The following is a 27,548-nucleotide window of genomic DNA, read 5'->3' as shown; positions in this document are numbered from 1 at the left end:
CTGAACCCGATAGGCCCCAGTCCTTCAGTACCTGGCTCTCAACAGCCACGCCGTTAAAGCCAGTGACCGTAAAACAGGGTAGAAGATCGGACCCTGCGACAGAAGATCTTCTCTCAGGGGTAGACGCCAGGGGGCGTCTGCCACCAGACGCACCAGGTCCGTGTACCAGAAGCGTCGCGGCCAGTCTGGGGCGATCAGGAATGTTGGAATCCCCTCGGCTTCCACTCTGCGCAGCAGGTGTGGAAGTAGCTTCAGAGGGAAGGCGTAGATTAGGCGATAGAAGCCCCAAGGAGCCACCAACTCTGACGCGTCCACCCACGGGTCCTTCGACCTGGCCACGAACCGTGGCACCTTCTGATTGAGACGGGACGCTAGAAGGTCCACGACTGGAGCGCCCCATTTTTGGCACAGACTCCGAAACACCTCCGGGTGAAGTGACCATTCCCCTTGGTCCAATGTTCGGCAACTTAGATAGTCGGCTCGCCAATTCAGCACCCCCGGAATGTACATCGCCGACAGAGCTGGAACGTAGGTCTCGGCCCATCGCTGCAGCCGAGCTCCGTGTGCCCCCTGATGAATGACGTATGCCACCGCCGTGGGGTTGTCAGACTGGATTCTGATCGGTCAGCCCTGCAGACCCAGAGACCATGTGGAGAGACACAACTTGATCGCTCGGAAGCACATTGATATGAAGGCGGGACTCCTCCTGAGTCCAGCGCCCCTGGGCTGACTGGGCACCCCAGACACCCCCCCAGCCGGAGAGGCTGGCATCTGTCATGATCACTGTTCAGTGACACGGCAGGAACAATTTTTCGGTCCGTAGTACCAGAGATGTAAGCCACCATCAGACCCAGCACTGACATGCAAAAGTGAAGCGACGCCCATATTGGGTCGCCAACCGCTGCACCGGAAAAACTCTTGCCTCTGAGGAATCCAGGACCAACCCCAGACCTTCCAGCCGCTGAGACGGTACCAGTACCGACTTCTGGATACTCAGCAGTCAACCGAATTCTCGGAGGGTCTGAAAAGTGATAGACACATCATCGTCTACCCTATCCAAGCTTGAGGAAGCTCTCAGAAGAAGGTCGTCCAGGTATCCCACGATAGCGATACCACACCGCCGCAGCAGGGCCAGAATCGGGGCGAGCACCTCGGTGAAAAACAAAAACCCTGGTGCCGAAGCTAGGCCGAACGGGAGGGTCACAATAGAAACTGGTCCTCCCCGACCGCAAAAAAACTTAGCAGGGATGCTAAGAAATCCCCCTGATGGAGCGCTGCCGTTACTGAGTGTATCGAATCCATTCTGAATTTTTGCGCTTTGACAAAGCAATTAAGGGCCCTGAGGTCCAGGACTGGACGGACCCCGTCCCCCTTGGGGACTTACAAACAGATTGGAGTAAAAACCCCTGAAACCGTTCCGTTGAGGGGACCGGTACAACCACCCCCCTGTCCAGCAAATCCTGGACAGCTCCTGACAGGTCCTTCAGGCGATCCGGAAGAAGCCGGAGGTTGGAGGGAAAAAATCTGTTTGGTGGACAAGAGAGAAACTCTTGTACCCCGAGGAAACTACTTCGCAGACCCAACGGTCGGAAAGAAGAGACCTCCACCGAGCCGCGAACTCGCGGAGCCGGCCCCCCACCCGAGATTGTTCCCACAAATAGAGCTTTGTTTTGGTGGTATTTGATCACCTTTTTTTTTTTTTTATTATTATTATTTATATATTAAAAAAAAAAAAAAAAGCTGGGCGGAAAGTGGTTAACCACTTGCCCACCGGGTTAATTTTGGCACTTCTCTCCTTCATGTAAACATCACAATTTTTTTTGCTAGAAAACGAATTAGAACCCCCAAACATTATATATTTGTTTTAAGCAGACACCCTAGGGAATAAAATGGCGGTCATTGCAACTTTTTTTTCCTTGCACGGTATTTGCGCAATAATTTTTCAAACGCCTTTTTTTGGGGAAAAAAACGGTTTCATGAATTAAAAAACACAGTAAAGTTAGCCCAATTTTTTTATATAATGTGAAAGATTATGTTACGCCAAGTAAATAGATACCCAACATGTTACGCTTTAAAATTGCGCACATTCATGGAATGGCGCCAAACTTCAGTACTTAAAAATCTCCATAGGTGAACGCTTTAACATTTTTTACAGGTTACTATTTGAGTTTGACAGTAGGTCTAGTGCTAGAATTGTTGCACACGCTCTAACGCACGCAACGATACCTCACATGTGGGGTTTGAACAGTGTTTACATATGTGGGCGGGACCTGCATGCGTGTTCGCTCCTGCACGCGAGATAACGAGGACAGGGGCGTTTTGAAAAAAAAAATTATTTTTATTGTACTTAATTTTTTTTATTTTTACACTTTAAAAAAAAAAAAATGTGTTATCACTTTTATTCCTATTACAAGGAATGTAAACATCCCTTGTAATAGGAATCAGTGTGACCGGTCCTTTTTATGGAGAGATGTGGGGTCAATAAGACCCCACATCTCTCCTCCAGGCTTACAAGCATGAAATCGGTGAAAAAAGAATCACCGATCACATGCAGACAGCCGCGATGGCAGCTTTGTTTACTTCCGGGTACCGGGCGTGACGTCATAACGTCGCGCCCGGTCCTCCGACGGTAATAGAGACGACTGTGACCATCTGGTCACCAGTCATCTCTATGGTTCTGCAGCGGACGCCGACCGATTCGCTCTCCGGGCCCCCGATGGCACAGGAGAGCCTGGAGAAGCACCGGATGGCGGCGGGAAGGGGGGCGTCCCCTCCCGCTGCCTATAAGAACGATCAAGCGGCGGAACCACCGCTTTGATCGTTCTTATGGTGCAGAGAATCGGCGGCTGAAGACGGGGATATCTGAATGATGCCTGTAGCTGCAGGCATCGTTGAGATATCACCGCTCAAAGTGGAGGACGTCCTTGGTGGTAAAGAGGTTAAAGAGGAACTGCAGTCTGCTCACATAATTTGTAATAAAAACATCTTTGCCTTTCTGAAGCTTCTCTCCAACCACTTTGCATATTTTATATATATACTGCAATTCTGTACTTGCCAAATATACTGCAGAAATCTCCCTACACGAGTCTGGGATCAACCATTTTAACTGTGGCCAGCTGAAGATGCTTCCTGAATTTCTAGTTTAAAAGCTTAGAAGAGCCGACACTTCTGGAAATTAAGTCTTGAATCTTAGGCTTCATTTCCACTGACGTTTTTACAGCCACTTTTCTGAGCGTTTTTTACAGCTTAAAAAAGCCTGTCCATGTTCTTCTATGGCATCATGCCCACATAGGCGTTTTTGAGCTGCAAATGGCATAGGCGTTTTTGAGCTGTAAAGAAAACGCATGACCAGGGCGTTCTGAAGCTCCAGAGTAGAGCTGTAAAAACGCCAGACATGCAAAAACGCTACCGCTGCGTTTTTGAGCTTTTTTTTTACAAAATAAACATGGACAGGCGTTTTTAAGCTGTAAAAAAGGCTAACAAGTGGCTGTAAAAACGCCAGTGGAAATGAAGCCTTATTCATTTTACGACCATGAAAAAAGAGTTAAAGGCCAACGCGTTTCGGCAGAGCCTTGTTCAAACACGTTACCCCTTTACCTTTTTTACATGGTCGTATTAAAATAAAGATTCAAGACTTAATTTCCAGAACCGACGGTTTCTATGCTTTTAAACCAGCGATTTAGTTTTGGATGCAGGAAGGACCTGGATTGGGTGTGCCACTAATTACCTCATGTCCGGCTTCACTGTTCAGAGCGGTGTATCTGTGCTGCACGTGTTAGATTAACTTCCTGGATTTACACAGAGACACACACACACACACACACACACACACACACACACACACCCCACCACAGCTCTCATTGGCCCTCTTATGACTCAGCCACCCCTCGTTCCTGGCAAACTCTCAGGAGAGAGTGCATGAAGTCATAATCCTAGGCTTTTTACCAGACAAGAAAAAAAGTTTGGGCTGTATAAGTCATTTACTGGCAGAAAAAAAAATAAAAAAAAGTGTTTGACTATCCAAAGTTAAAACAAGGGCAGAAGATTTAATAGATAAAGTTGGAAAAAAAAATACTGGAGGTCCACTAGCTTTAAACTCCAACAACATGCAGTTTTGTCAGAATGGAAATCTCTGCACATTAGATATGCACATAAACAGCTCCCTTTGTGTAACCTATCAGTCCCAGTAAAAGGCCACACAAAACATTTTATTAAACCATATTGCTTATCAGGTTTACCATTTTCGCTGAGTAGAGTCAGGGAGTGTCAATACTTTAAGTAACAGAAGAACAATTTGGTTGTACAGGTAAAGCTTACAGCCAGAAATCCACAACAATTTAGTAATTTTACCTTTTGCTGGGCTGAGATTCTGATCAACAAATACTTTGAGCTCTCCATTTGCTTCAATTAAACCAGCCTGAAAAAAAAAAAATACAAAAAATTATAAACAAAACATCTACGCAAAACTAGTTAAACAAAAAGGAGGAGAATAGCAAAGACAAGCTGCTGCTGCACAATGAAACCATGTCTTCTGCAGTCACACATACGCGTTAGAGAAACTAAGGCAGCTGAAATATCTACAATCCAAAACAAACTCATATCATGTGTGACTTTACTTTTTATTGTCAGAAATCATTCACATTTGTATTTAGAAGAATAAAAAAATGTTAAATAAAACTTTATCTTAATGCTGCACAAGTGTCAGCTTTCCCCAACAATTATATTCAACACATTAACTATGAACAAGGTTAAAGTCTGATGGAGAAACAGTGCCCCTCAGTGGTCAATTTCTAATAAAGAACCTGCTTAACATATACGCTAAGGCTTCCTTATACGGGACATTTTCAAACCTCTAAATCAGGCGTGTCCAAAGTCCGGCTCGCGTTCCAGTTTAATGTGGCCCCCCTGGTACTTTGTATATAGATCTAGATATATATCTTTTGTGGCCCCCCAGGGCATCGATCAGCCTGCACCAGTGGCAATGGTGAGGCTGCAGATAGATAGGCACTGGCCCTTAATTTGCTTCACAGTTCTTTATTTAAAATAATAAAAAAACAATCCTGAAACTTCCTTCTTAAAGTGAAGGTTTGTCTTATACGCCAATAAATACGGTATATCCAAATAACACGCCCAAACTCATCCTTGGTCTTGAGCGGGGTTCAGGGATTCGTTGGGGCCACAAAAGAGAGATAGATAGAGATAGATAGAGAGATAGATAGATCTCCAAATAACACGCCCAAGCTAATCTCTTCACCACACACAGCCACAAAGGCAAGAGAATTCTTGTTGGGCAGTGTATTAGTGCTCGGAGGAACACACTTGGACCGAATTTTATTGGTTCAAAGAATGTCAGGCAAAATGGTCGGCCCTCGTGCATGTTCACTTAATCAAATCTGGCCATCTTTGAAAAAAGTTTGGACACCCCTGGCTTAGGCTTATGCTTAGGCCTCATCAAATAGACTGCTGCTGGTAAATGGATGTTTATGAACAGTTGGGCGTTTTTTTTTCCAACTGGTCCTGAACTCTCCTCTATGGGCCAACCATTTTGCCTGACATTCTTTGAACCATTAAAATTACGCAATACACTGCACAATAAGAATTCTCTAGCCTTGGTAGTTGTGTGTGGGGAAGAGTCTAAGGATGAGCTTGGGATACCCCGTATTTATCGTCATAATACGCACCTTTACTTTAAGAGGGAGGTTTCAGGGAAAAAATTTTAATTACATTTTAAATTAGGAACTGTGGGGAAAAATAAGGGTCAGTGCCCATCAATGCAGCCTAATCAGTGCCCATTTGCAGCCTCACCATTGACATGAATGCAGCCTGATCGATGCCCATCTGCAGCCTCAGAGGGGAAGGGAGGGGGCGGTACGAGCACCAACAGATTACATACAGGCGAATCTCCCGTTTACTCTGTGGCCTCTTTAATATAAAGTCCCACCTCCTACGGTAGAACAGTCGTCCAATGCCAGCCCAGGATCTGGAACTTCCTATTAGAGGCCGCCGAGTAAACAGGATATTCTCCTTAATGCAATCTGATGGCACTCATTCCGCCCCCTTCCTATCCCCTCCGAGGCTGCCAGAACGATAAATACGGTCTATATCTTTTGTGAATCATTTGGGGGCCACAAAAGATATATAGAGCAAAATTACCAGTGGGGAAGCATTAAACTGGAACACTAGCCGGACTTTGGACATGCCTTCTCTAGGGAGAACAAGGCAGCATTTGTACCTTAATGCTGGGAATACATTAAAGTAAAACACATTTTACTTAAAGGAGTTCTCTGACCTAAAACTTTTAACCCCCGCTGTGCCCGTGCTGTAAAAATATACAAAATAAACTCACTTACCTGCCTACGATCCCCTGTTGTTCCGATATCGCCGTCCCGTTCTCCGGTCCCGGGCCCCTTCCGCTTCCTGTGTGTCGGTGACTCATAGTGCGCTCAGCCTATGAGTCACCGACACACAGGAAGCGGAAGAGACCGGGACCGGAGAACGGGAGGGCGATATCGGAACGGGGGATCGTAGGCAGGTAAGTGAAAGTTTATTTTGTATATTTTTACAGCCCGGGCACAGCGGGGGTTAAAAGTTTTAGGTCAGAGAACTCCTTTAAGAAATCACTTTAAATAGTCTTATTGGTTTATTTGGACACCAATCTTATCTGGAATTAGGAGCGAATACCTTGCTTTAAACAGAAGCAAACAAGTAGAGCTTCCCCTTTTGAATGGAGCTCCGCTTTAATTTCTAAATCAGTGATAGGGATATTGCCAGAAACCGCCCCCTATCAGAAGACAACACAGAAGGGACAATTGCTGTGCTAACTTTGCTTGCGTTAGTACAGAGATCTGGGACAAAGCATTTAAAAAGGGGTTGTAAAGATTTTTTTTTTATTGTTTTTTTCAAACCTGTCATACTTGCCTCCTCTGTGCAGGGGTTTTGCACAGATGGGCTCCAATCATCCTCTCCTTAATACATAGAATGCATTAATGTGAAAAAACTTGAGGGTCTGGGGGTGTCATTAACTTTGGCATGCCCAGCGGTTCGCATAAGGCAGTGTGAACTGCCTGTGAGTCAGGTGCGATGCAGGAACCCGCAGTGGATTTGCAGGGTTCCTGCATTGCACAAGAAGCAGCCAACACCGGTACAAGAAAGTTTCAATTTACCTCTTCCATTTGGCAATTTATAATGCCAATGTCATCCATCGTTCAGTCCATAGAAAGATCCGGATCCTTATATTAGCATGATATTGTCACAGGCCTTGTGTATTAAGGGGGCCCTCCAGCAGAAACCTTTGCTCTGATGCAGTGTGCTGCCCCAATAGGGGCATAGAATATGAGATGCATAGCCTCAGTTAATATTAGCATTGTTATATAGATTAGAGTTTATATAGTGTGGTTTGCCTACTATTTTCTCAAAACTAAATCTATGTTATCCTATGCTGCCATCTAGTGGCCTTTGTTGCAATGCACATGTTTATGTGATTCTTTGAGTTACCACATATTTTCACTGTATGTATGCCCCTCCCTGCTTCCTGTGTGGAGTACTTCCTGTGTCATCTCTTCAGCCAGCAAGCCACATGTAGAAGGACACTCATGTACTCTGCTCAGTGGGTAGGAAAGGCATCATCTTTTGACCGCACAATACTATCACCATTCATCTGCTGTTCCTGTTATCTGCTGTAACCCCTGAAGTTTAAAGAATAAACACCTCTTTTGAATGAATCGGTATTGACGAGTTCAGCTGTCTGACAAGGATTGTCCGCAGTGAGTATATCTGCTTATACAGGCCAGGCATAGAGGTCTCAGCAAGGGATATATCGCTATCACAACAACCGGAGTCAGAATAGTCAAAAGATGCATAGAATTCTTACAGCATGCTGGGTATATGTGTGTGCCTAATCTGCAATCAAGCTCAGTGCCAGCCGCCATCTTGTGAAAAGCACATGGTCGCACAAGCTTACTGCTCTTCATGTGAATGTTGAAAGCGGTTTCTCTAATTGAACTGTGTTACTCCACCTGTCTAAGCTGCTGTTCGTCTTCTTAAAGAGACAGTACCATTTTTTACAAAACCGTGAGAAATGTCTAGACAAGGCTCTGAACACTCTTTTACGGCTGAACCAACGCAGATTCATCATGCCTCTGAACCCGCAGACGTACAGGGAGCAGACTCTGCAGATATTGCTGAACAGAGTGTAAGACCCAAGCGTACAATAAAACCAATACAGAAACTCAGAGAAAACTATGAATACACTAGAGATAAGTTCTCCAGCAAGCTATCGGACTTCTGGGACAGAACTTCACACTGCATGTCAGTTTTGCCACACTTTAATGATCAACCGGCTGAACTAGGAGATTCTATAGTTCGCCTATCTGCTGCGTATGAACACTACCAACGGCTGTCTGCAAAATACACTGCTTTCTTGCAAGACTGTAATATAGAGGACTCTTCAGCAGAACTGACCAAGACTGATGCACTGAACCAACAAAGGGATCTCTTAGTGCAAAATGCTCAGTGTAAGGCAGAACTCCGCATTGCTCAACTGCAAGAGACCAGATCTCACAGATCAACATCAACCAAGCACACTGCACGTTCTTCTAGATCCTCTCGCTCCAGAAGTTCAACATTAAGCGACAAGCTAATAGAGGCCCGCGCTGATGCTGAATCCAAAAAAGCGCAAAGCTCCCTTGCTAAGAAAGAAGCAGAGATGAAGGCCCAAAGCAAAGCTCTTGAAGCAGAGATGGAAGCCCAAAGCAAAGCTCTTGAAGCCCAGAGCAAAGCTCTTGAAGCAGAGATGGAAGCCCAAAGCAAAGCTCTTGAAGCCCAGAGCAAAACTCGCCAAGCAGAGATGGAAGCCCAAAGCAAAGCTCTTGAAGCCCAGAGAAAAACTCGCCAAGCAGAGATGGAAGCCCAAATAAAGATTCTGCAAATAGAGAAACAGGAAGCAGGTGCGCTAGCAAGGCTGAAAGTCCTTGAACAAGCAATGGGTCAAAGTACTAATTCAGACTGTCTTATCCCAGCAGAACTGGAAGACCCAATTGATCGCACCAGTGATTATGTGCTAAAGCATAATGTTTACAAAGATACAGAGTCATCTCCTGTACCTCCTACTAACAACACTGTTCTGACTCTCAACTCAGGGACCTCCCAGCTCCAAATGCCTGAGTCTCCTCAAGTCCACAACGCAAGAGCATCTACGCAGCAAACCACATCAACTCCTGCCATCAACAAGGTGACTTCCAGCTACAAGCCGCAGCTCCAGCCACAGCCAGCAGAAGCCTTAAAGACTACACCAAAGTTAAGCGCTCATGCAACATCATTTCATCCTGGTAAACCTCACCCTTCTTCACCAGAGAACTTTCACACCCAAGGGGTTCCACAGATTACTTTGGCACCAAAGAGTGAGAGATCAGACTTGAATGACTTAGCCAGCTATATGGCGCGCCGTGAGCTCATTATCACCAGCCTCTCAAGGTTTGATGACTGTCCAGAGAGCTACAGGGCCTGGAGATCAACCTTCAAGGCTGCTATTGCTAATTTCAACCTTACTAGCAAGGACGAACTTGATTTGCTCATAAGGTGGCTGGGGCCAGAATCTGCAAATCGTGTTAAAAGACTGAGGACAGTACATGTTGACCACCCAGATGCAGGTCTTGTTGCCACATGGGCAAGACTTGAGCAAGCCTATGGTAGCTCAGAAGCCATAGAAAGTGCTCTATTCAAGAGACTGCAAAACTTCCCAAAAATAGGGAACAAAGACTATCGCAAGCTCCAAGATCTAAGTGACCTCCTCATGGAGTTAGAGTTGGCAAAGACAGACCCACGTCTACCTGGTCTAAGCTTCCTGGACACTGCTCATGGTGTCAATCCAGTGGTGTCTAAACTGCCATACGGCCTGCAGGAGAGATGGGCGCAGCAGGGCTCAAGGTACAAAAGAGACTATAACGTATCCTTTCCTCCATTCTCATATTTTTGCAGGTTCATCAGTGAACAAGCCTGGATGAGAAATGATCTCAGCTTCAGTGAACCCAACTTGCCTGCTTCATCACCATCTCCAAGGTATGACAACACAGCAGCTAAACACAGAGACTTTCATAGAGCAATATCTGTTAAAAGGACAGACATCTCACCACCCGTATCCTCTCATGCATACCAGAGTGATTCGGGTGATAAAGATAAAGATCCTAATCGTCAGTGCCCTATTCACAAGAAGCCTCACCCTCTTAAGAAATGCCGAGAGCTGAGAGCAAAGACTTTACAAGAGCGCAGGGAGATTCTCCAGAAACTTGGAGTATGCTACAGGTGCTGTGCTTCTTATAGTCATTTTGCCAAGGACTGTAAAGTTGTCATCAAGTGCACAGAATGCAGCAGCGAAAGACATGTGACAGCTATGCATCCTACCCCACTTACAGACAGCCCACAGCAGCTACCTACCTCCACCCCTCTCTCAAATCATGGCGGGGAGCAACGAAGCCACGCTCTAGCCCAGGAGAATGTTTCTTCTTCATGCACAGAAGTCTGTGGAGAAGGTTTAGATCACAAGTGCTGTGCCAAGATATGCCTTGTTAAGGTATACCCAGAGGGTCAACCTGAAAAAGCTGCCAGGATGTATGCCATAATAGATGAACAGAGCAACAGATCCCTGGTCAAGCCTAAATTCTTTGAGATCTTTGGCATTGAGGGTCATGCCACACCGTATACTCTCAGAACCTGTTCTGGTCGCGTAGAGACTTTCGGCAGAAGGGTCGATGGGTTCATGGTGTCTCATATCGAAGGGAAAGAGGGCATACTCCTACCAACATTAGTCGAGTGTGACCAGATACCAGACGAAAGAGAAGAGATTCCTACTCCAGAGGCTGCATATCACCATCCTCACTTAAGGCACCTTGCTAATGAGATTCCCGCAATGGACATGAATGCTGAAATCTTAGTCTTGCTAGGAAGAGACATTCTTAGAGTACATAAGGTACGTGAGCAGTGTGATGGACCTGAGGATGCCCCTTATGCACAAAGACTTGATCTAGGCTGGGTAATAGTGGGCGATGTATGCTTGGATAGAATATGTACATCATCTGAGATCCACTCCTTCAAAACTTACATGTTAGGAAATGGACGCGCATCCCACTTCAAAGAGTGCCCTCACCATTATGAAATAAAGGAGAAGCCTCTTGATATCATCCAAGTACCTGATGTCACTCCTATCATTTGTGATGACAACCTAGGTACCACAGTGTTTTGTACCACAAGTGACGACAACAAAATAGCCTTGTCAGTTGAAGACAGAGAGTTCATCAAAATAATGGACAAAGAATTCTTCAAGGTTGAGTCTAACAGCTGGGTTGCACCATTGCCTCTTCGTGCTGCAAAGGTCAAACTGCCAAACAATCGGGAACAGGCTTTATCCAGATTCAACTCACTTCAACGAACATTAAAGAACAGGCCTGAAATGAAGGACCATTTCATTACCTTTATGAAGAGGATCTTTGACAATGAGCATGCTGAGCCAGCTCCACCTCTTCAAATACACGATGAGTGCTGGTACCTACCCTTCTTCGGAGTGTACCATCCACGTAAGCCAAAACAAATTAGGGTAGTGTTCGACTCCAGTGCCAAGCATCAGGGCGTATCCCTGAACGATATTCTTCTCACTGGTCCTAACCTTACCAACAACCTTGTAGGTGTACTCATGAGGTTCAGAAGAGAGCCAGTTGCCATAACTGTGGACATTGAACAAATGTTTCATTGCTTTATTGTACGAGAAGACCATAGGAACTTCCTAAGGTTTCTGTGGCACCGTGACAACAACATGAACAATGAGATGATTGAATACCGCATGAAGGTTCATGTTTTCGGAAATAGCCCCTCACCTGCCGTCGCAACATACGGTTTACGAAGGACTGCTCTTGATGGAGAACAGGAGTATGGCGCAGATGCTCGACATTTCGTCGAGAGAGATTTCTATGTGGACGATGGACTTAAATCTTTACCTACAGCGGAAGAAGCCATAGACCTGCTCCAAAGGACACAAGTTATGCTTTCTGAGGCTAACCTCAGACTACACAAGATTGCCTCAAACAGTGTTGCTGTTATGAAAGCCTTTCAACCTGGCGATCATGCTACAGGGTTTAAAGACTTAAATCTGGGGATGGACATGCCACCTGTGCAAAGAAGTTTGGGCCTACGGTGGGACTTAAAGGACAGCTTCGGATTTCAAGTCAGCTCTGCAGACAAACCATTTACCAGGCGTGGAGTTCTGTCAGTGGTGAACAGCCTATACTATCCAATGGGATTTGTGGCTCCCATCACCATACAAGGTAAATCCATACTTAGACAGCTCTCAGAGACTATCAAAGATTGGGATGCCCCACTACCAATAGACAAACTTTCAAGGTGGGAGTCCTGGAAACAGTCGTTACATGCCTTAGATGGAATCCGTATACCACGCTGCTACACTCCGACTTCCCTTGCCACCAGTCGGAGGAAAGAGCTGCACATCTTCTCAGATGCATCTACTGAGGCCATAGCAGCTGTTGCCTACCTCAAGGTAAGGGATTCAGCTAATCTAACCCATGTAGGGTTTCTGTTTGGGAAAGCTAAGTTAGCACCCAAGCCTGAACACACAATTCCTAGGCTTGAACTTTGTGGGACTGTGCTAGCTGTAGAGATTGCAGATTTCATACTGCGTGAGCTAGACATTCAGATAGATGACATCAAATTCTACACAGACAGCAAGGTCGTTCTGGGCTACATATACAACCAGACTAAACGTTTCTATGTCTATGTCAGCAACCGTGTAGAAAGAATAAGAAAATCATCTAAACCTGAACAATGGCATTATGTTCCATCTGAAATTAATCCTGCAGATCATGGCACCAGGCCAGTGTCTGCGAGTGCCTTTGTAAATTCTTCTTGGTTAACAGGTCCTGAATTCTTGTTGGCTGATCCAGAAGAAACCACGGCTGACGTCTTCAGTCTTCTAGAACCCGACAAAGATCCAGAGGTTCGTCCTGAAGTTAAAACCCTTGTCACCAGAACTGAACAAAGACGTGCCTTGGGCTGTCAACGCTTTGAACGTTTCTCCAAGTGGACAAGGCTGGTACGCACCACCGCAAGGTTAGTTCATATTGCACACTGCTTTCACACGAAGCTCACAGATGCTCACTGTCAAGGTTGGCACATGTGCCAAAAGCTTCTTTCTGCAAAAGACATTGCTGAAGCTGAACTGATCGTAATACGCAGTGTACAACAGGATGTCTTTGGCTCAGAAATCAGACGTATCCGTGACAAGGGGGACATTCCAAAAAACAGTCCAATTGCTAACCTGAACCCATTCATTGACAATGATGGCACGTTAAGGGTTGGTGGACGCCTAAACAAGGCTAAGTTCAGTGAGCAAGAACAGAATCCTCTCATTATACCTGCTCGCCATCACATCACCACTTTGCTCATACGGCACTACCATGAAATGGTGAAACACCAAGGTAGACACTTCACAGAGGGAGCCATAAGAGTCGCAGGCCTTTGGATTATAGGGACTGTAAAGACTTTCATCAGACCTATCACGGAACTCATTTTGCTCTTGCCGTTTGGAGGCTGAACTTACTTGGGTATGCTGTTGGATTCTACCTGCAACTTCGAGAAGGAAGTATCTGGAACTTTAGTTGTCACAACTTGAAGCCTTATATTATAGTTGTTGTATTATATGCATGTTCTCCATTATGTCTTTCAGGTTTTCAAGACATCAAGCAAATTGCGCTGTTTATTTGCATAACTACCGTTGTATTATGTAAATAGTGGCATTATCATGCCAGACGGGGAGTGTGCTGCCCCAATAGGGGCATAGAATATGAGATGCATAGCCTCAGTTAATATTAGCATTGTTATATAGATTAGAGTTTATATAGTGTGGTTTGCCTACTATTTTCTCAAAACTAAATCTATGTGTTATCCTATGCTGCCATCTAGTGGCCTTTGTTGCAATGCACATGTTTATGTGATTCTTTGAGTTGGCACATATTTTCACTGTATGTATGCCCCTCCCTGCTTCCTGTGTGGAGTACTTCCTGTGTCATCTCTTCAGCCAGCAAGCCACATGTAGAAGGACACTCATGTACTCTGCTCAGTGGGTAGGAAAGGCATCATCTTTTGACCGCACAATACTATCACCATTCATCTGCTGTTCCTGTTATCTGCTGTAACCCCTGAAGTTTAAAGAATTAACACCTATTTTGAATGAATCGGTATTGACGAGTTCAGCTGTCTGACAAGGATTGTCCGCAGTGAGTATATCTGCTTATACAGGCCAGGCATAGAGGTCTCAGCAAGGGATATATCGCTATCACAACAATCGGAGTCAGAATATGCAGTGAACAACCCGCATTAAAGACATTTCCCAGATATTATGCCTTCCACAGAAACAGACCAAAAACCCCTCAAAAAAATATGTCAGTTATGCACAAGAGGGAGTAAGACGTGACCCCCATTGTCCCCCCTAACCAGGATTTTCATAGACTGCTTCCATCTTTACCTTACTTCACTACGAAATTAGTGAAGTATAGTGAACCTATTTTTGACAACCTGTAATTTTCCCGTATCCAATGTCCTCTGTGCTGACCATTTGACTTCATACTGACCGTGTCTTCCACCTGGATCTCAGCCTAATATTTAACCATGTTTTTTGTCCTGCCACTAGTACTGGGATTAAAAAAAAAAAAAAAAAAAACACACACGGGGGCTCGCATATGTGAGGGGCCCCACAGTACTGTTTTTTACTGGAGATAAGGTTTTGATGTTCTCCAGGTTTTGCAATTCCCAAATCAGAGTCTGCAGTCCAGAGGCTTTGAAAAAACAAAGGGTGGGCTAAAGCCTCCACTCTGTCTAGGTCTTGCTTGACATCCATGTCTGCTGCTTGGACCAATCCTTTTGCTATTTATTGACCACAACTCTTCCTTCTGCTGTACTGATCCTGGCCTATTATGGACCATGTTCCTGCCTGCCAACTAGGCTAATTCTTTGGTATTGCTGACCATTCCTCTGCCTGTACCAATCTTTTGCCTGTTTGCCGACTCTGCCTGGCCCAACTGCATGACCCACCGACTATGTTACCCTGAGACACCAGTCCTACCAATCCGCTGTGGACAACTGGACTACCAAAACCACAGTCATCTTTTGTTTACCCAACGTTCAGGCTCCTGTACTTCCTGGTCAGTGAGCACAACATTGTGCTATTAGCTCAGTTACGTACCAGAATGTTAGGCCTGCTTAGCTTTTAGGAACAGGGACTGCTGTAGGTGAAACTACAGTATGCATATAGTCACTGACCACTCGTAGAGAGGCAATCAATACAGAATAGGGCTGTTACGGATTAAAATGTTCATGTTCGATAAATCTGTTAAAAAAAAAAACGATCAACCAATTTTAATTATAAGCGCACATACATTTTACGTACCACCACCATATAGAGTCCCCACTGTAATATCCAGACATCTCCCCCACTGTATAGGAAGATTAGTGCTTGCTTAGTCTTACCAGAGAAGCCGGCTAAACACGAGCAGTTGAGGCCGGGTGATGACGTCAGCGCACCGCTCTAGGCTCACCTAAGCCACCGCCGGGTGGACCAAGATGGGCGCCGCTCCGGGAGCTAGGCCAAAGCCTTTCCTATGGCCGAGGCAGCAGCGGAGCTCCGCGGATGACGTGGTGTGCCGATCCGCATATGGTGACCTGTTCGGATCACGGATCATTTTATGATCCATTGCACCACTAGTACCGATCAAAAGAATTTTGATCGATCAAAAAAATGGATTAATCGAGGAATTAATCTTTCATTTCCACAGCCCTAATACAGAACATGGTTTTCTATACACTGTTGGATGGTTTCTGCGTTACACAGGTTGCAATGCTAATTACATAATCGGTCCAAACATTGAAAGTCTTACACATGTGGAATCTCCATACCCAAGAGGAATAGCAGAGCACATTTTGGGGTGTCATTTTAAGTACCGGTATGTCCATGCTGTTAAAAAAAAAAAATCTTAATTGTCAGTCTTTTTTGGTTTATAGTGCAAAAAATTTAAACCGCAGAGGTGATAAAATACCACCAAAAAGCTCTATTTGTGGGGGGAGGAAAATTACATGAATTTTTTATTTGTGTACAGTGTTGCATGACTGTTAAATTGTTAATGGAAGCAGACAGGCCGGCTTGGAAGCAAGCCTGCATGAGCACACTCACACAAAGTGGCTTTCTATGGAGGGCACGTGCTGTAGAGGAGGAGCCCGGAGCTCCAGCAGGGGACCCAGGAAAAGGTGGATGAGAGGATGTTCTGTGCAAAACCATTGCCCCAATGTATTTTTCACAGGCAGTCTTTTTTGAAAATGTTTATTTTTCTTCTTTTATAAATGAGGAGAAAACAAAGTTTTTTTTTTTTTTTGTTTGTTTTCTCCTCATTTATAAAAAGAAAAATAAAAACTTAAAAAAAAAGACCGATTGCCTGTGAAAAATACATTGGGGCAATGGTTTTGCACAGAACATCCTCTCATCCACCTTTTCTTGGGTCCCCTGCTGGAGCTCCGGGCTCCTCCTCTACATCACGTGCCCTCCATAGAAAGCCACTTTGTGTGGGTGTGCTCATGCAGGCTTGCTTCCAAGCCGGCCTGTCTGCTTCCATTAACAATTTAACAGTCATGCAACACTGTACACAAAAAAAATTCATGTAATTTTCCTCCCCCTCAAATAGAGCTTTTTGGTGGTATTCCATCACCTCTGCGGTTTTTATTTTTTTGCACTATAAACCAAAAAAGACTGACAATTAAGATTTTTTTTTTTAATATAAAACAAAAAAATAAAAATATCTACCAAAAATAAAAGCGTATATTGACTGGTTTGCCCAAAAGTTATAGTGTCTACAAAATGAGAAAATTATATACATACACATATACATACTGGAATTTTTCTAAAAAAGTCATACTAGTAATGGTGGCAATCAGCAACTTCTAGCGGGAAAGCAATACTGCGGTGGACAGACACTAGCTGACACTTTTGCCACTGTGGTAACCAGTAACACTAATGAAGTGATCAGTGCTAAAAATTTGCACTGTCACTGGCTGTGAAGGGGTTAAACATTTAGGCGTTCAAAGGGTTAATTGTGCCTAACCAGTGTTTTAGTGTAACTGTGTTCTGCGTTTACTATGGAAAATCCATCACTTTCCCCCTGTCAGAACTCTGCATTGTTTACATGGGTAGAGCTCCCTCCTGTGTCTCTGCCCGACAAATCATCAGGTGTCGGCGGACACCCATTGCCCGGCATCGGATGATCAGCTTCTGCTGTGAACAATCACAGCAGAAGCAACCTGAGCACACACCCCCTAGGCGGATGTGCAGAATCATGTCATATATATATATATATACACATACACACACACACACACACACACACACACACACACACACACACGAAACAGAAGAATTTGAGGCAGCTCACAACTTTAGATCAGTGCCGAGTTCTCCAAGATGTTTTGAAAAACCTACCTGCCGAGTTTCTTCAAACACTGTGCAAGTATACCTTAAAAGAACTGAGGAATCAATGCTGTTTTGAAGGAAAGGGGTGGATCTCGCCAAATATTGATTTGGATATCTCTTCATTTACTTTCCATTTTGTCAATTGATAAAAATAAAACTATTAACACTTATTTCTGAAAGCATTCCTAACTTAACCACTTGGCGTCCGCGCTATAGCCAAATGCCAGCGCAGACCTGAATTGCTGGGAGGCAGTCAATAGATGTCCTCCCCTTTGCACGTTCCCTGGCGCCCGCTGTGATCATGGAGTCACTGAAACTCGGGGGATCACAAATCCGAGTAAGGGGCTGGTCCCAGGCCCCTTACCACGTGATCCTGTCAGCCAATTACGTGATGTAAACAAAAGCTTGGTAATCTTTTTCTCCTCATGCTGATGGCTTTTGTGTAAGGGACATCGGTCCAGAGTGGAAGAGGCACATCCGCCTCACCAGTACCCCCTGCCAGTGACCACCAGTGCCACCTATCAATGCCAATCAGTGCCACCTAGCAGTGCTGCCCAGTCTCACCTACCAGTGAGGATCAGTGCCCATCATTGCCACCTACCAATGCCCATGACTGCCAATTCTCAATGCCCACCAGTGCTACTTAGCAGTGTACATCAATGAGGGAGAAAAATTACCCGTTTGCAAAATGTAAATATCTAAAACTGTTTAGTATAAAATAAAATAAATACTAAACGAAAAATAAAGACAGCAGAGGTAATCAAACACCACCAAAAGAAAGCTCTATTTGTGGGAAAAGAAAGATACAAATTTCATTTGGGTACAGTGTTTTATGACCGCACAATTTTCATTCAAAAAGTGAAAGCGGTGAAAATTGGTCTGGGCAGGAGGGGGGTTTAAGTGCCCAGTAAGCAAGTGGTTAAAGCATTTTTTCACACCTGGCTAAGACTTGCCTACTGTACTTACTACAGACTTGTATATCCTTTGTTGCCATTTAGGAATATTTTTGAGCCTGGAGTTCAGCTTTAATGTAGACCTTTCACAATAATTCTTTACTCAACACATTACACAGAAAAGCGATGGCAGGAAAAGGGGTCCATCAAGTTTGCATTTTTTAGACATATGATTATACCAAGCATGTTTTAATTCACGTATGCATACACAAGTGCTTATATGCAAGGGCACACAAAACTCAGAAAATCAACCCTGTCCTTAACTAGCTCACACTGTAAAGGATTGCATTATTGCCAAACTAGGCCAGACAATCCTTTCACATTAGGCTTTGTTGTTTGATAGAGCAAGTCTAATTCTTATATACTGGCTGCAGAAAACTATCCATTTATGCTGCACCTCCATGACTACAATCCCCAGTGCAAAGTGAGTCAACGGTATGAGCACCTTGGGAGGAACACTCCTGCTAAAATGTATTTATTACTGCTATAGCTAGCTGTATACCATAATAGTGCATTACACAGATTTACTTTTTGAAAGCTGAACAGCAAGCAGAACACGCCAAGTGATGTAGATATGTACTCATTAAATTTGCACTTATTTTTTTATTAAACCTTCTCGCGCCTGCCATATAGGGAAAGGATGGCGGTAGGGCCCACTCTCGTTCTGGGGCCACGTCATATGTCCCCCCAGTGTCACCGCTCACAACGATCTTGGTAAAGAGCCGATGATGTGGCTGTTTACCCATGCGAGATCGGCTGTGTCCAATCACAGCCGATCACATGTAAATGCAGGAGTGCCATATATCGGTTCTCCCTGCCTCACACTGACAGTGTGAGGCGATCAGCGGCAACTCCTTGCAGGGTAGTCTGTACAGGTAATCAGGGCACTGATCAGTGTTCTGATTACAGTGAAGCCCCAACAGTGATGCTAGTCAGTGCGGCATATTAGTGCACAACAGTGAAGGAGAAAAATGTATTTACAAGCTTCTGATAAAATTATATATATATATATATATATATATATATATATATATATATATATATATATATATATAATGAAAAACTAGTGCAAAATATTTTGCAAAGAGAAAAATTAAATGGAATACCACCAAAAGAAAGCTCCATTTGTGTGGGAGAAAAAAAAAATTCTCATTTGGGTACATCGTTGCATGACCACACAACTTTCATTCAAAGTATGACAGCGCTGAAAACTGTAAATTGGCCTGGGCAGGGAGGTGGTGAAAGTGCCCAGTATCTAAGCAGTTAGACCATGCTAGCATAAACACTAGAGTTGAATCGGCATCTTGCGATTCCCTGTACAGCAACACTTAAAAGAGACATGGGCAGCATCAAGCAAATTAGATGTGTCACAGTATATGTGTGCTGACCAAGAACATGACAAGAGGGGAGTAACACAGCAAGGAGAGAGTTGAGCTCATCAGTGTGCTGCTGCTACTTACTGTAACTGTCCAATCAGCAGGCTACAGCAGACACGTGACCCGTTTTACTTAACGACAGCAAGCAAATATCAGGTTAACAGCCTGGCTCAGCTGTCTGACTGGGCACTGAAAATCTCGGGGCCAGCTGATTAGCAATACAAACCCTTCCAAGAGATAAAACCTCACCAATATCTATGTCACTTGTTTCCAACTGTACTGTAATGTCAGTATGTAAAATGTAAGCAGACGATCAAGGTTCTTCATATGTTGAAGCCAATAAAAAGGCAAGGAGATAAAAAAAAAAAAAGGGACAGACTACATGTTAAAAAAAACTTGGTAACTTTACTCAATAATACAGAAAATCATTTTTGGTTAAGCAGGATTGGTTAGTTACTCTGTAAAAAGCTAGTAATCATAGGAACCAACCGTAGACGTCAGTTGTGCTTTAGCCCTTAAAGGGCTACATGTTATACCTACCTCCACTGTGCAGTTCGTTTTTCACAGAGTGGCCCTGATCCTGGTCTTCTGGGGTCCCTCGGTGGCAGTCTTGGCTCCTCCCCACAAGCGCTAACCCCCTTCATGGGAAGCCCTCTCCCAAAGGGGTTAGCTTGCGGGCGCGGCACCATTGGATGCGATTGACAGCAGCATGAGCCAATGGCTGCGCTGCCATCAATCTCCAATGACGAGCCGCCTCAAGCAAGGGGAAACCATCGCAGGAACGAGCCCAGGCGTTTCGTGGCTTAGGCAAGTAAAATTGGGCCACGGCCCCCCCCCCCCCCCCAGAGTGCAAGCTGTTTTTTCATCTTAATGCACAGGATGCATTAAGGTGAAAAAACACAAAGCTTTACAACCCCTTTAAGCTGGTTTTGCCGCCTGCGGAGGATCGGGGTATTCTGTGCAATACCATTCCACATAGCAGGTACAGTGCCTTAAAGTATTCATTCCACATGTTGTCACGATACAACCAAAAACATAAGGGCCAGTTCACACCACACTCCGTTCCCTACAGTTGTGTGCATTTTTCTGCACTAAAAATGTATGCACAGTATTTTCCATGTATCCCAATGGCTCTAGTTCACACCATGCAGTCAGTTTCCGGTAGGGGTGCAACGGATCGTCATTGATCCGTGATCCGAACCGAAAAATATTGATCCGAACCGCACACACGTGATCCGAGGATTGTTTTCTAAAAAAAAAAATAATAATTTGCGCATGTTCAGTTCACACACAGCGTGGTCATGGCGAACGGAGGAGCTTGAATGCCCCGCGTCATTTAAATCCCCTGTATGGGAGCATTTTGGCTTCCCTGTCAAATATAATGATGCAGGAAAGAGGTTAGTGGATAAAACCGTGACGGTGTGTAGGCACTGTGGCACAAGAATGCCATATGACAGTGGGAACACATCAAGTATTGTCACTAGGGGTGCAACTGATCCGTACAGATCAGCACCTTCGGGTCGGGACACACGGCGATCCACGGGCCTCCCGGTCCATAGGAAAGGCCGTGGCTTCGGCCTAGCTATCGAAGCGGCGGCCATCGAGGTCCACCCGGCGCGGGGGATGCAGGCTGCTCCTCGGAAGTTTGTGGGCACTTGAGCTCAATATGTCATTGACTCCTAACAGCCCAGCGATGAGCTCCATGCTGCACCTTGAGAAATCCACACGGGGAGCCGCTGCTGCCGCCGCACCGGGCGTCCTGCTGCTTGCCAGAGAAGAGAGAGGAGGCGATCGGGGGGATCTGTATGGACTGAGCACGTAGGGGGGATTTTCACTAGACACTCAGCCCGCCGATCAATGACACTAAAGGGATCTAATGATTTGGATAGTTCAGGTCACAGTAGGGAACTGGTGACACCACTTTCGTACATGGGGCTGCGACTTCCACTTGGCTGCACATATAAGTATTGCGAGATGCAGTTATTTCAACACAAAACAGAGCTTATACGCTTAAATACAGTATTTGTAAATCTGACGGACTGTTTAAATGTGAAAATCAGAGGTGTTCTGTCACATTAGCAATAAACAGTCCGTCGGATTTCCAAACACTGTATTTAAGCACATAAGCTCCGTTTTGTGTTGAGAAGAACTGTGAAATCTAAAACTCTGGTGGGTGTAACAAGATTTGTCGTTTTTTTTTTTGCTGATCCGAAAATGATCCGATCCGTGACTCCTGATCCGAGGATCGATCCGATCCGTGAGTTTTTTGATCCGTTGCACCCCTAGTTTCCGGTGCAGAAAATGACCGGAAACTGACTGCATGGTGCCAACTAGAGCCATTGAAATACATGGAAAAACACGGTGCAAGCATTTTGTGCAGAAAAAAAGCACCCGGAACTGCGTCTGGTGTGAACTGGCCCTAAAATTTATTTTATGCGATAGACCAAACACAAACTGCCACATTATTTGTTAAGTGAAAGGAAAATGATTTTCACTTTTGTTTTTGTTTTTAGATCTGAAAAAAGTGTGGTGTGTATTTGTATTCAGACCCTTTACTCGGATACCCCCAACTAAAATCTAGTGGAACCAATTGCCTTCAGAAGTCACCCAATTAGTAAATAGAGTCCACCTGTGTGTAATTTAATCTCAGTATTAAATTACTTAGTTTGTTCACGAACCTTAGTGAACAGTGTCATGAAGGCCAAGGAACACGCAAGACAAAGTTGTGAAGAAGCTTAAAGTGGATGTAAACCCTCTCCTATAACCAGTGAAGTGAACAGCCTCAGATGATACACGGGGATGAAACAAATCTCCCTACATAAGTTTTAAATGTATATCTGCTGTCTTTAGCTTTCTACATTTAGAAATAGGACATTGTGTTAGAAATCTTTCTTCCTGTTTTAGCTGTGGGAGGGAAGTCTGGGCATGCGCTGTGTGAGCCGATTGGAGGAAAGGCACACACCCTTCATCACATAGGCAGAGGAACAAACACTTGCAGAGCTGTGCTGTGAATAGACCAGATCTCCACTTATCCATCTCCAAGTTCCTTCCCCGCCACAAATTTCCAGCTGCTTTAATCACCTTTGAGAACTTGTCAGAAGTTATCATGCTGATAACAGGAACAGTAGAGCAGAAAGACACAGGACTTAGGCTCCATGTACACAGGACATTTTTACAACTGCTCCTAAATGATTAAACTTGACAGATAGTAACCCACGTTTAAAACATCAGTTTTGCGGCATTTGCATTTAGAAGTGTTAAAAAAAAAAAAAAAGAAGCCTATAAACGAATCACTTCTAAACGCGGGTTACCGCATTTATTTATTTATTAAAATTCTTCATGGTACAAAAAGTACAGAAAACGCAGTCAGTTACCCGTAGGCCTCGATGCGCCTAGAACAATACAACCACAACCAAAACAAACACATCAGCCAGCAGAACAGTTCAAAATTTAAAAGAGATTAGCAGACTAAAAAAACTATAAAAACCTATGTAATACCATAGGCTTGACTGAAAAGCTCAGTTTTTAAAAGCTTTCGGAACTTAAGGAGATCATTCTCAAGCCTTAACTTTAGAGGCAGGGAGTTCCAAAACTGGGCTTCCTGAACCGCACACGTCCTCCCTCCGCATTTTTTCTTTAGAAATTTAAGAATCACCACAATCTCCAAATTAGCCAACCTTAAGGTACGGTTAGGCACATACTTTGTGAATTTTTCCTGCAGGTACATTGGCCCCTTGCCATGGGTAGCCTTGTGCACCAAACATCCAGTCTTAAACAGCACCCGTTTCTTCACGGGTAGCCAATGCAAGGCTCTCAAAGACGGAGTGATATGGTCACAACAACCCACACCCGTAAGTAGTCTCGCAGCGGCATTCTGGATAAGCTGTAGTTTGTGCAGGATGTTATTGGGTAAACCCAGGTACAAGGCATTGCAGAAATCTAATCGACTTCCGATAATGGCATTAACCATGGAGATCTTATGCGAATCCTCAATGAAGCGAAAAGTCGACCTCAGGAGTTTCAAGTGGTTGTGGCAAGAACTCACCACCTGGTTTACCTGTGATCGCAGCGTCAAGAGTTATCTGTGCCCCCCCCCCCCCCCCGGGCAGAGAAAAATAAATCTGGGTGTCATCAGCATAGACATGGAAGGATAGGTTGTGGCAGCGGATGATATACAGCAATGGCCTTATGTATATGTTAAACAGGAGCGGCGATAAAGCCGATCCTTGAGGAACTCCACAGGACAGGGAACTATCAGACGAGCAGTGCAGTCCCAGCCTTACTCTCTGAACCCTGTCCTGCAGGAATGAGGTCATCCATGCCAATGCTGTACCATCAATGCCTGCCACTGTCCCTAATCTATCAAGCAGTCTAGAATGGTCGATGGTGTCGAATGCTGATGACAGGTCCAGAAGTATCAGGGCCGAAGCCTCATTTCTGTCCAGGGCCCAGAGTAGGTCATTCTGGACTTTGGTCAATGCGGTTTCAGGACCTCTTCCTGGTCGGAATCCAGACTGGAGATCATCAAAAATGTCACACTGCGGCTCGTTCTATGATTTTAGCCAAAAACGGTAAGGTGGAAATGGGTCGATTATTGCTCAACACGGAGCGTGCCAGTTAGCTTTCTTCAGCAGGGGAATAACCACAGCCTGCTTCAGAATACCCGGCACTGTACCGGTGGCAAAGTACTCACAATGTCAGCTATAAAAAGGGGCCAATGTCTCTGCGACGTCCTTCACCAGTTGCGCAATGCATGGGTCTAGTGAGGAGGACGAGGCTATAAGAGATTTGAGGATGCTCATAATATCTAAAGTAGAGAGACATCCACAAAATTAGAGAATCTTGTACCTTCGTAGATGGGACACGATTCCTTAATATCTACTACTTTGATATTGTTCCTGATGATTTCTATCTTTTCTTTAAAATAATTTGATAAAATATTACAACACTCAGGTGAAGCTTCTTCTTCCAGGTGTCTACATGCTGGGTTAGCTAAAGTTTTCGCAACTCTAAAGAGTTCAGATGCTGCATTTTTAGCATTAGCAATTTTTCCAGAGAAAAACTGCTTTTTGGCAGTTTTTATCCCCAATTTATAACTCCTCAGGGCTGCGGTATATACCTCCTTGGAGGCGGGAGCTGGATTTTTTTCTCCACGCCTTCTCCGCACTTCCATTTTAGACTTCTGGTCACCTGGTTGAACCAGAGGGGATTATTATTTGCTTGCCTAATGCAATGATTTCTCTTTAGGGGGGCTAAATAATCGAGCGCTTTTGTAATAGCCGTATTGAAAAAATAGATTGTCAACTGAGACCTTAGTTGACTCGAAAGAAGCCTTATCAATATTCAACAGGAAGTGTTTACTAAAAGCCTCAATAGATATTTTAGAGAGATTTCTCGAAAATTTTGGAATACTATTCCTATTAGGAACATGAGGTGACTAAGAAATTTATGACTGTGATCAAATAATATAAATTTGTGGTCACTCCATATAATCTCTTTCGGGGGGTGTACTTTCTCTATACATCCTGACTGGAAAAGCCAGTCCAGGGTGTGACTCGCTTTATGGGTAGCTCCTATAACATCTTGGCTATAGCCAATGGAGTTTGCAAACGCAATCAACTGCTGGGCTTCCGAATTATTTACATCGTCAGCCCAGCAATTGAAATCTCCCAAGACAATAGATTGGGTATATCGCAGAGATTGGGTTGTTAGGAGTTCGCACATCTCCTCGCCAAACCTGACTTTGGCGTTAGGAGGATGATAAATCACTGACATTCCTATAGTTACTTCAGGGTAAAATTGCACTGTAGGAAAAGTGTCTCCATGGAAGCATAGGCATCCTGCGTGCAAGTTTTAATAATTTTTAACTTCGCCTTGAATATGCAAGCAGTTCCTCCACCTCTCACCGAGCTACGGTCACAGGATAGTAGATTCAACCCAGGCGGGACCAATTCGTCCAGCCTGGGGGGGGGGGGGGGAGCAGGAGAGAACCATGTTTCCGTGATTACCAAGTAATCTAAGTCATACTCTAATAGGATGTCATAGATGACTGTCGCATTTTTCACCGCAGAGCGCGCGTTAAGAAGTCCTCCTTTTATTGTGGAGTTGATTTGCTAGGGTTTTTTCACCTATCAAGATATCTTCATTAGCAACTTTTGGTGCGGTCATGAATTTCTCGGCAGCAGGATTAAGCAGATTACACTTATTCAATTTCATCAAAGCTCTAGAGGGAACATCTCCTCCCATATTAAAAGCTTCCAATTGGACAGGAGAGTACACCGTTCTACTCTGACTATGAGAAACATAGTGGATGGTTGGTGCCATAACATCCAACCTACCATTAGTTTCCCATGTAAAAACTGAACCCAATTTTTTTGCTTTCAAAGAAACGCTGTTAAAACGCAACTGCCTAAAAACGGCAATAAACTAGACTGTGTATATGGTCACATAGAACAACATTGATGAGGGGTCTTAGGGCTTTGGAGAGAAGAGATAAGTAAAAACACTACAGATATATGTGCTCAGGTCAGATTTCATGATTGGGTTACACACTTTAAAAGCTTGGGATTTTTTTTTTTAGAACCCAACCTTACTTTTAACATCTCATAGAGCACTGTTCAATCATTCGAAAATGGAAAGATTATGACACAACTGCAAACCTACCAAGACATGGATATCCACCTAAACTGACAGGCAGGGCAAGCAGACCATTAAGCAGCCAAAAAGGACAACAATTAGTCACGCACTCCACAAATCTGGCCTTTATGGAAGTGTGTCAAGAAGAAAGCCATGAGAAGCCCTGTTTGAAGTTTGCGAGAAGCCGTGTGGGAAACCGCACATGTAGAAAAAGGCGCTCTGGTCTTATTAGACCAAAAATTAAAGTGGATGTAAACTTTCCTATCGTGGTTCAGTCAAGTAAGCTTCCATCTTGACCTCTGTTTAAGCCACAACTGCCATGATGCTGCACATGTGATAAGTTATGAAACCAGCCATGGAATGGTTTGACAGTTTGGTTGAGAGCACAACCAATGGGAGTGTTACATTTCCAGCACGTGCCAGAAATGTGACCGTTTTTTGAAATTGTTAAATGGATGGGTTTACTTCAGCTTTAACTTTTGGCCTAAAAGCATAATGCCATCTGTGGCAGAAAACCAACACTGCACATTACCTAGAACACACAATCCCCACTGTGAAACAACTTGGTGGTAGCATGTTGCAGGGATGCTTTTCTTCAGCAGGGACAAGGAAGCTAGTTAGTTGATGGGAAGATGGATGGAGCCAAATTCAGGGCAATCTTAGAAGAAAACCTGTAAGAGTCTGCAAAAGACTTGGGGCGGAGGTTCACCTTCCAGCAGAACAATGAGCTTAAACATACAGCCAGATCTACAATGGAATGGTTTGGATCAAAACATATGCATGTGTTAGAATGGCCCAGTCAAAGTCCAGACCTAAATCCAACTGAGACTTGAAAATTGTTGTTCACAAACGCTCTCCATCCAATACAACAGAGCTTAAAAAAAGGGGTTGTAAAGATTCGTATTTTTTCACCTTAATGCATCCTATGGTCCATCACATAAAATCCCAATAAAAAACATTTATGTTTTTGGTTGCAATATGAATCAGCGCATGTGCATCAGGCTTTAGTGCATTTACTGCAAGTATAGAATTTTTTTTAAATCCTGTCGAAAATTGTGTCCTTACAAAGTC

The 27,548-nt window shown here is 44.3% G+C and overlaps 1 protein-coding gene across 2 annotated transcripts in view; it reads right to left on the bottom strand.

The window, feature by feature from the left end:
* The window catches only part of TFDP1 (transcription factor Dp-1), a 155,306-nt gene that overhangs the window by 107,487 nt on the left and 20,271 nt on the right, over window positions 1–27,548 (bottom strand). For both annotated transcript variants that reach the window (XM_040336262.1, XM_040336263.1), the window contains exon 3: window positions 4,351–4,417. In XM_040336262.1, coding sequence (XP_040192196.1) covers window positions 4,351–4,417 — 67 coding nt within the window. The remainder of the gene's footprint in view (window positions 1–4,350; window positions 4,418–27,548) is intronic.

The sequence above is a fragment of the Rana temporaria genome, chromosome 2 (assembly GCF_905171775.1).
Source record: "Rana temporaria chromosome 2, aRanTem1.1, whole genome shotgun sequence".
Classification (NCBI taxonomy): Eukaryota; Metazoa; Chordata; class Amphibia; order Anura; family Ranidae; genus Rana; species Rana temporaria.
Note: the sequence above shows the minus strand (reverse complement) of the source record. Positions and strands in the feature narration are given on the sequence as shown.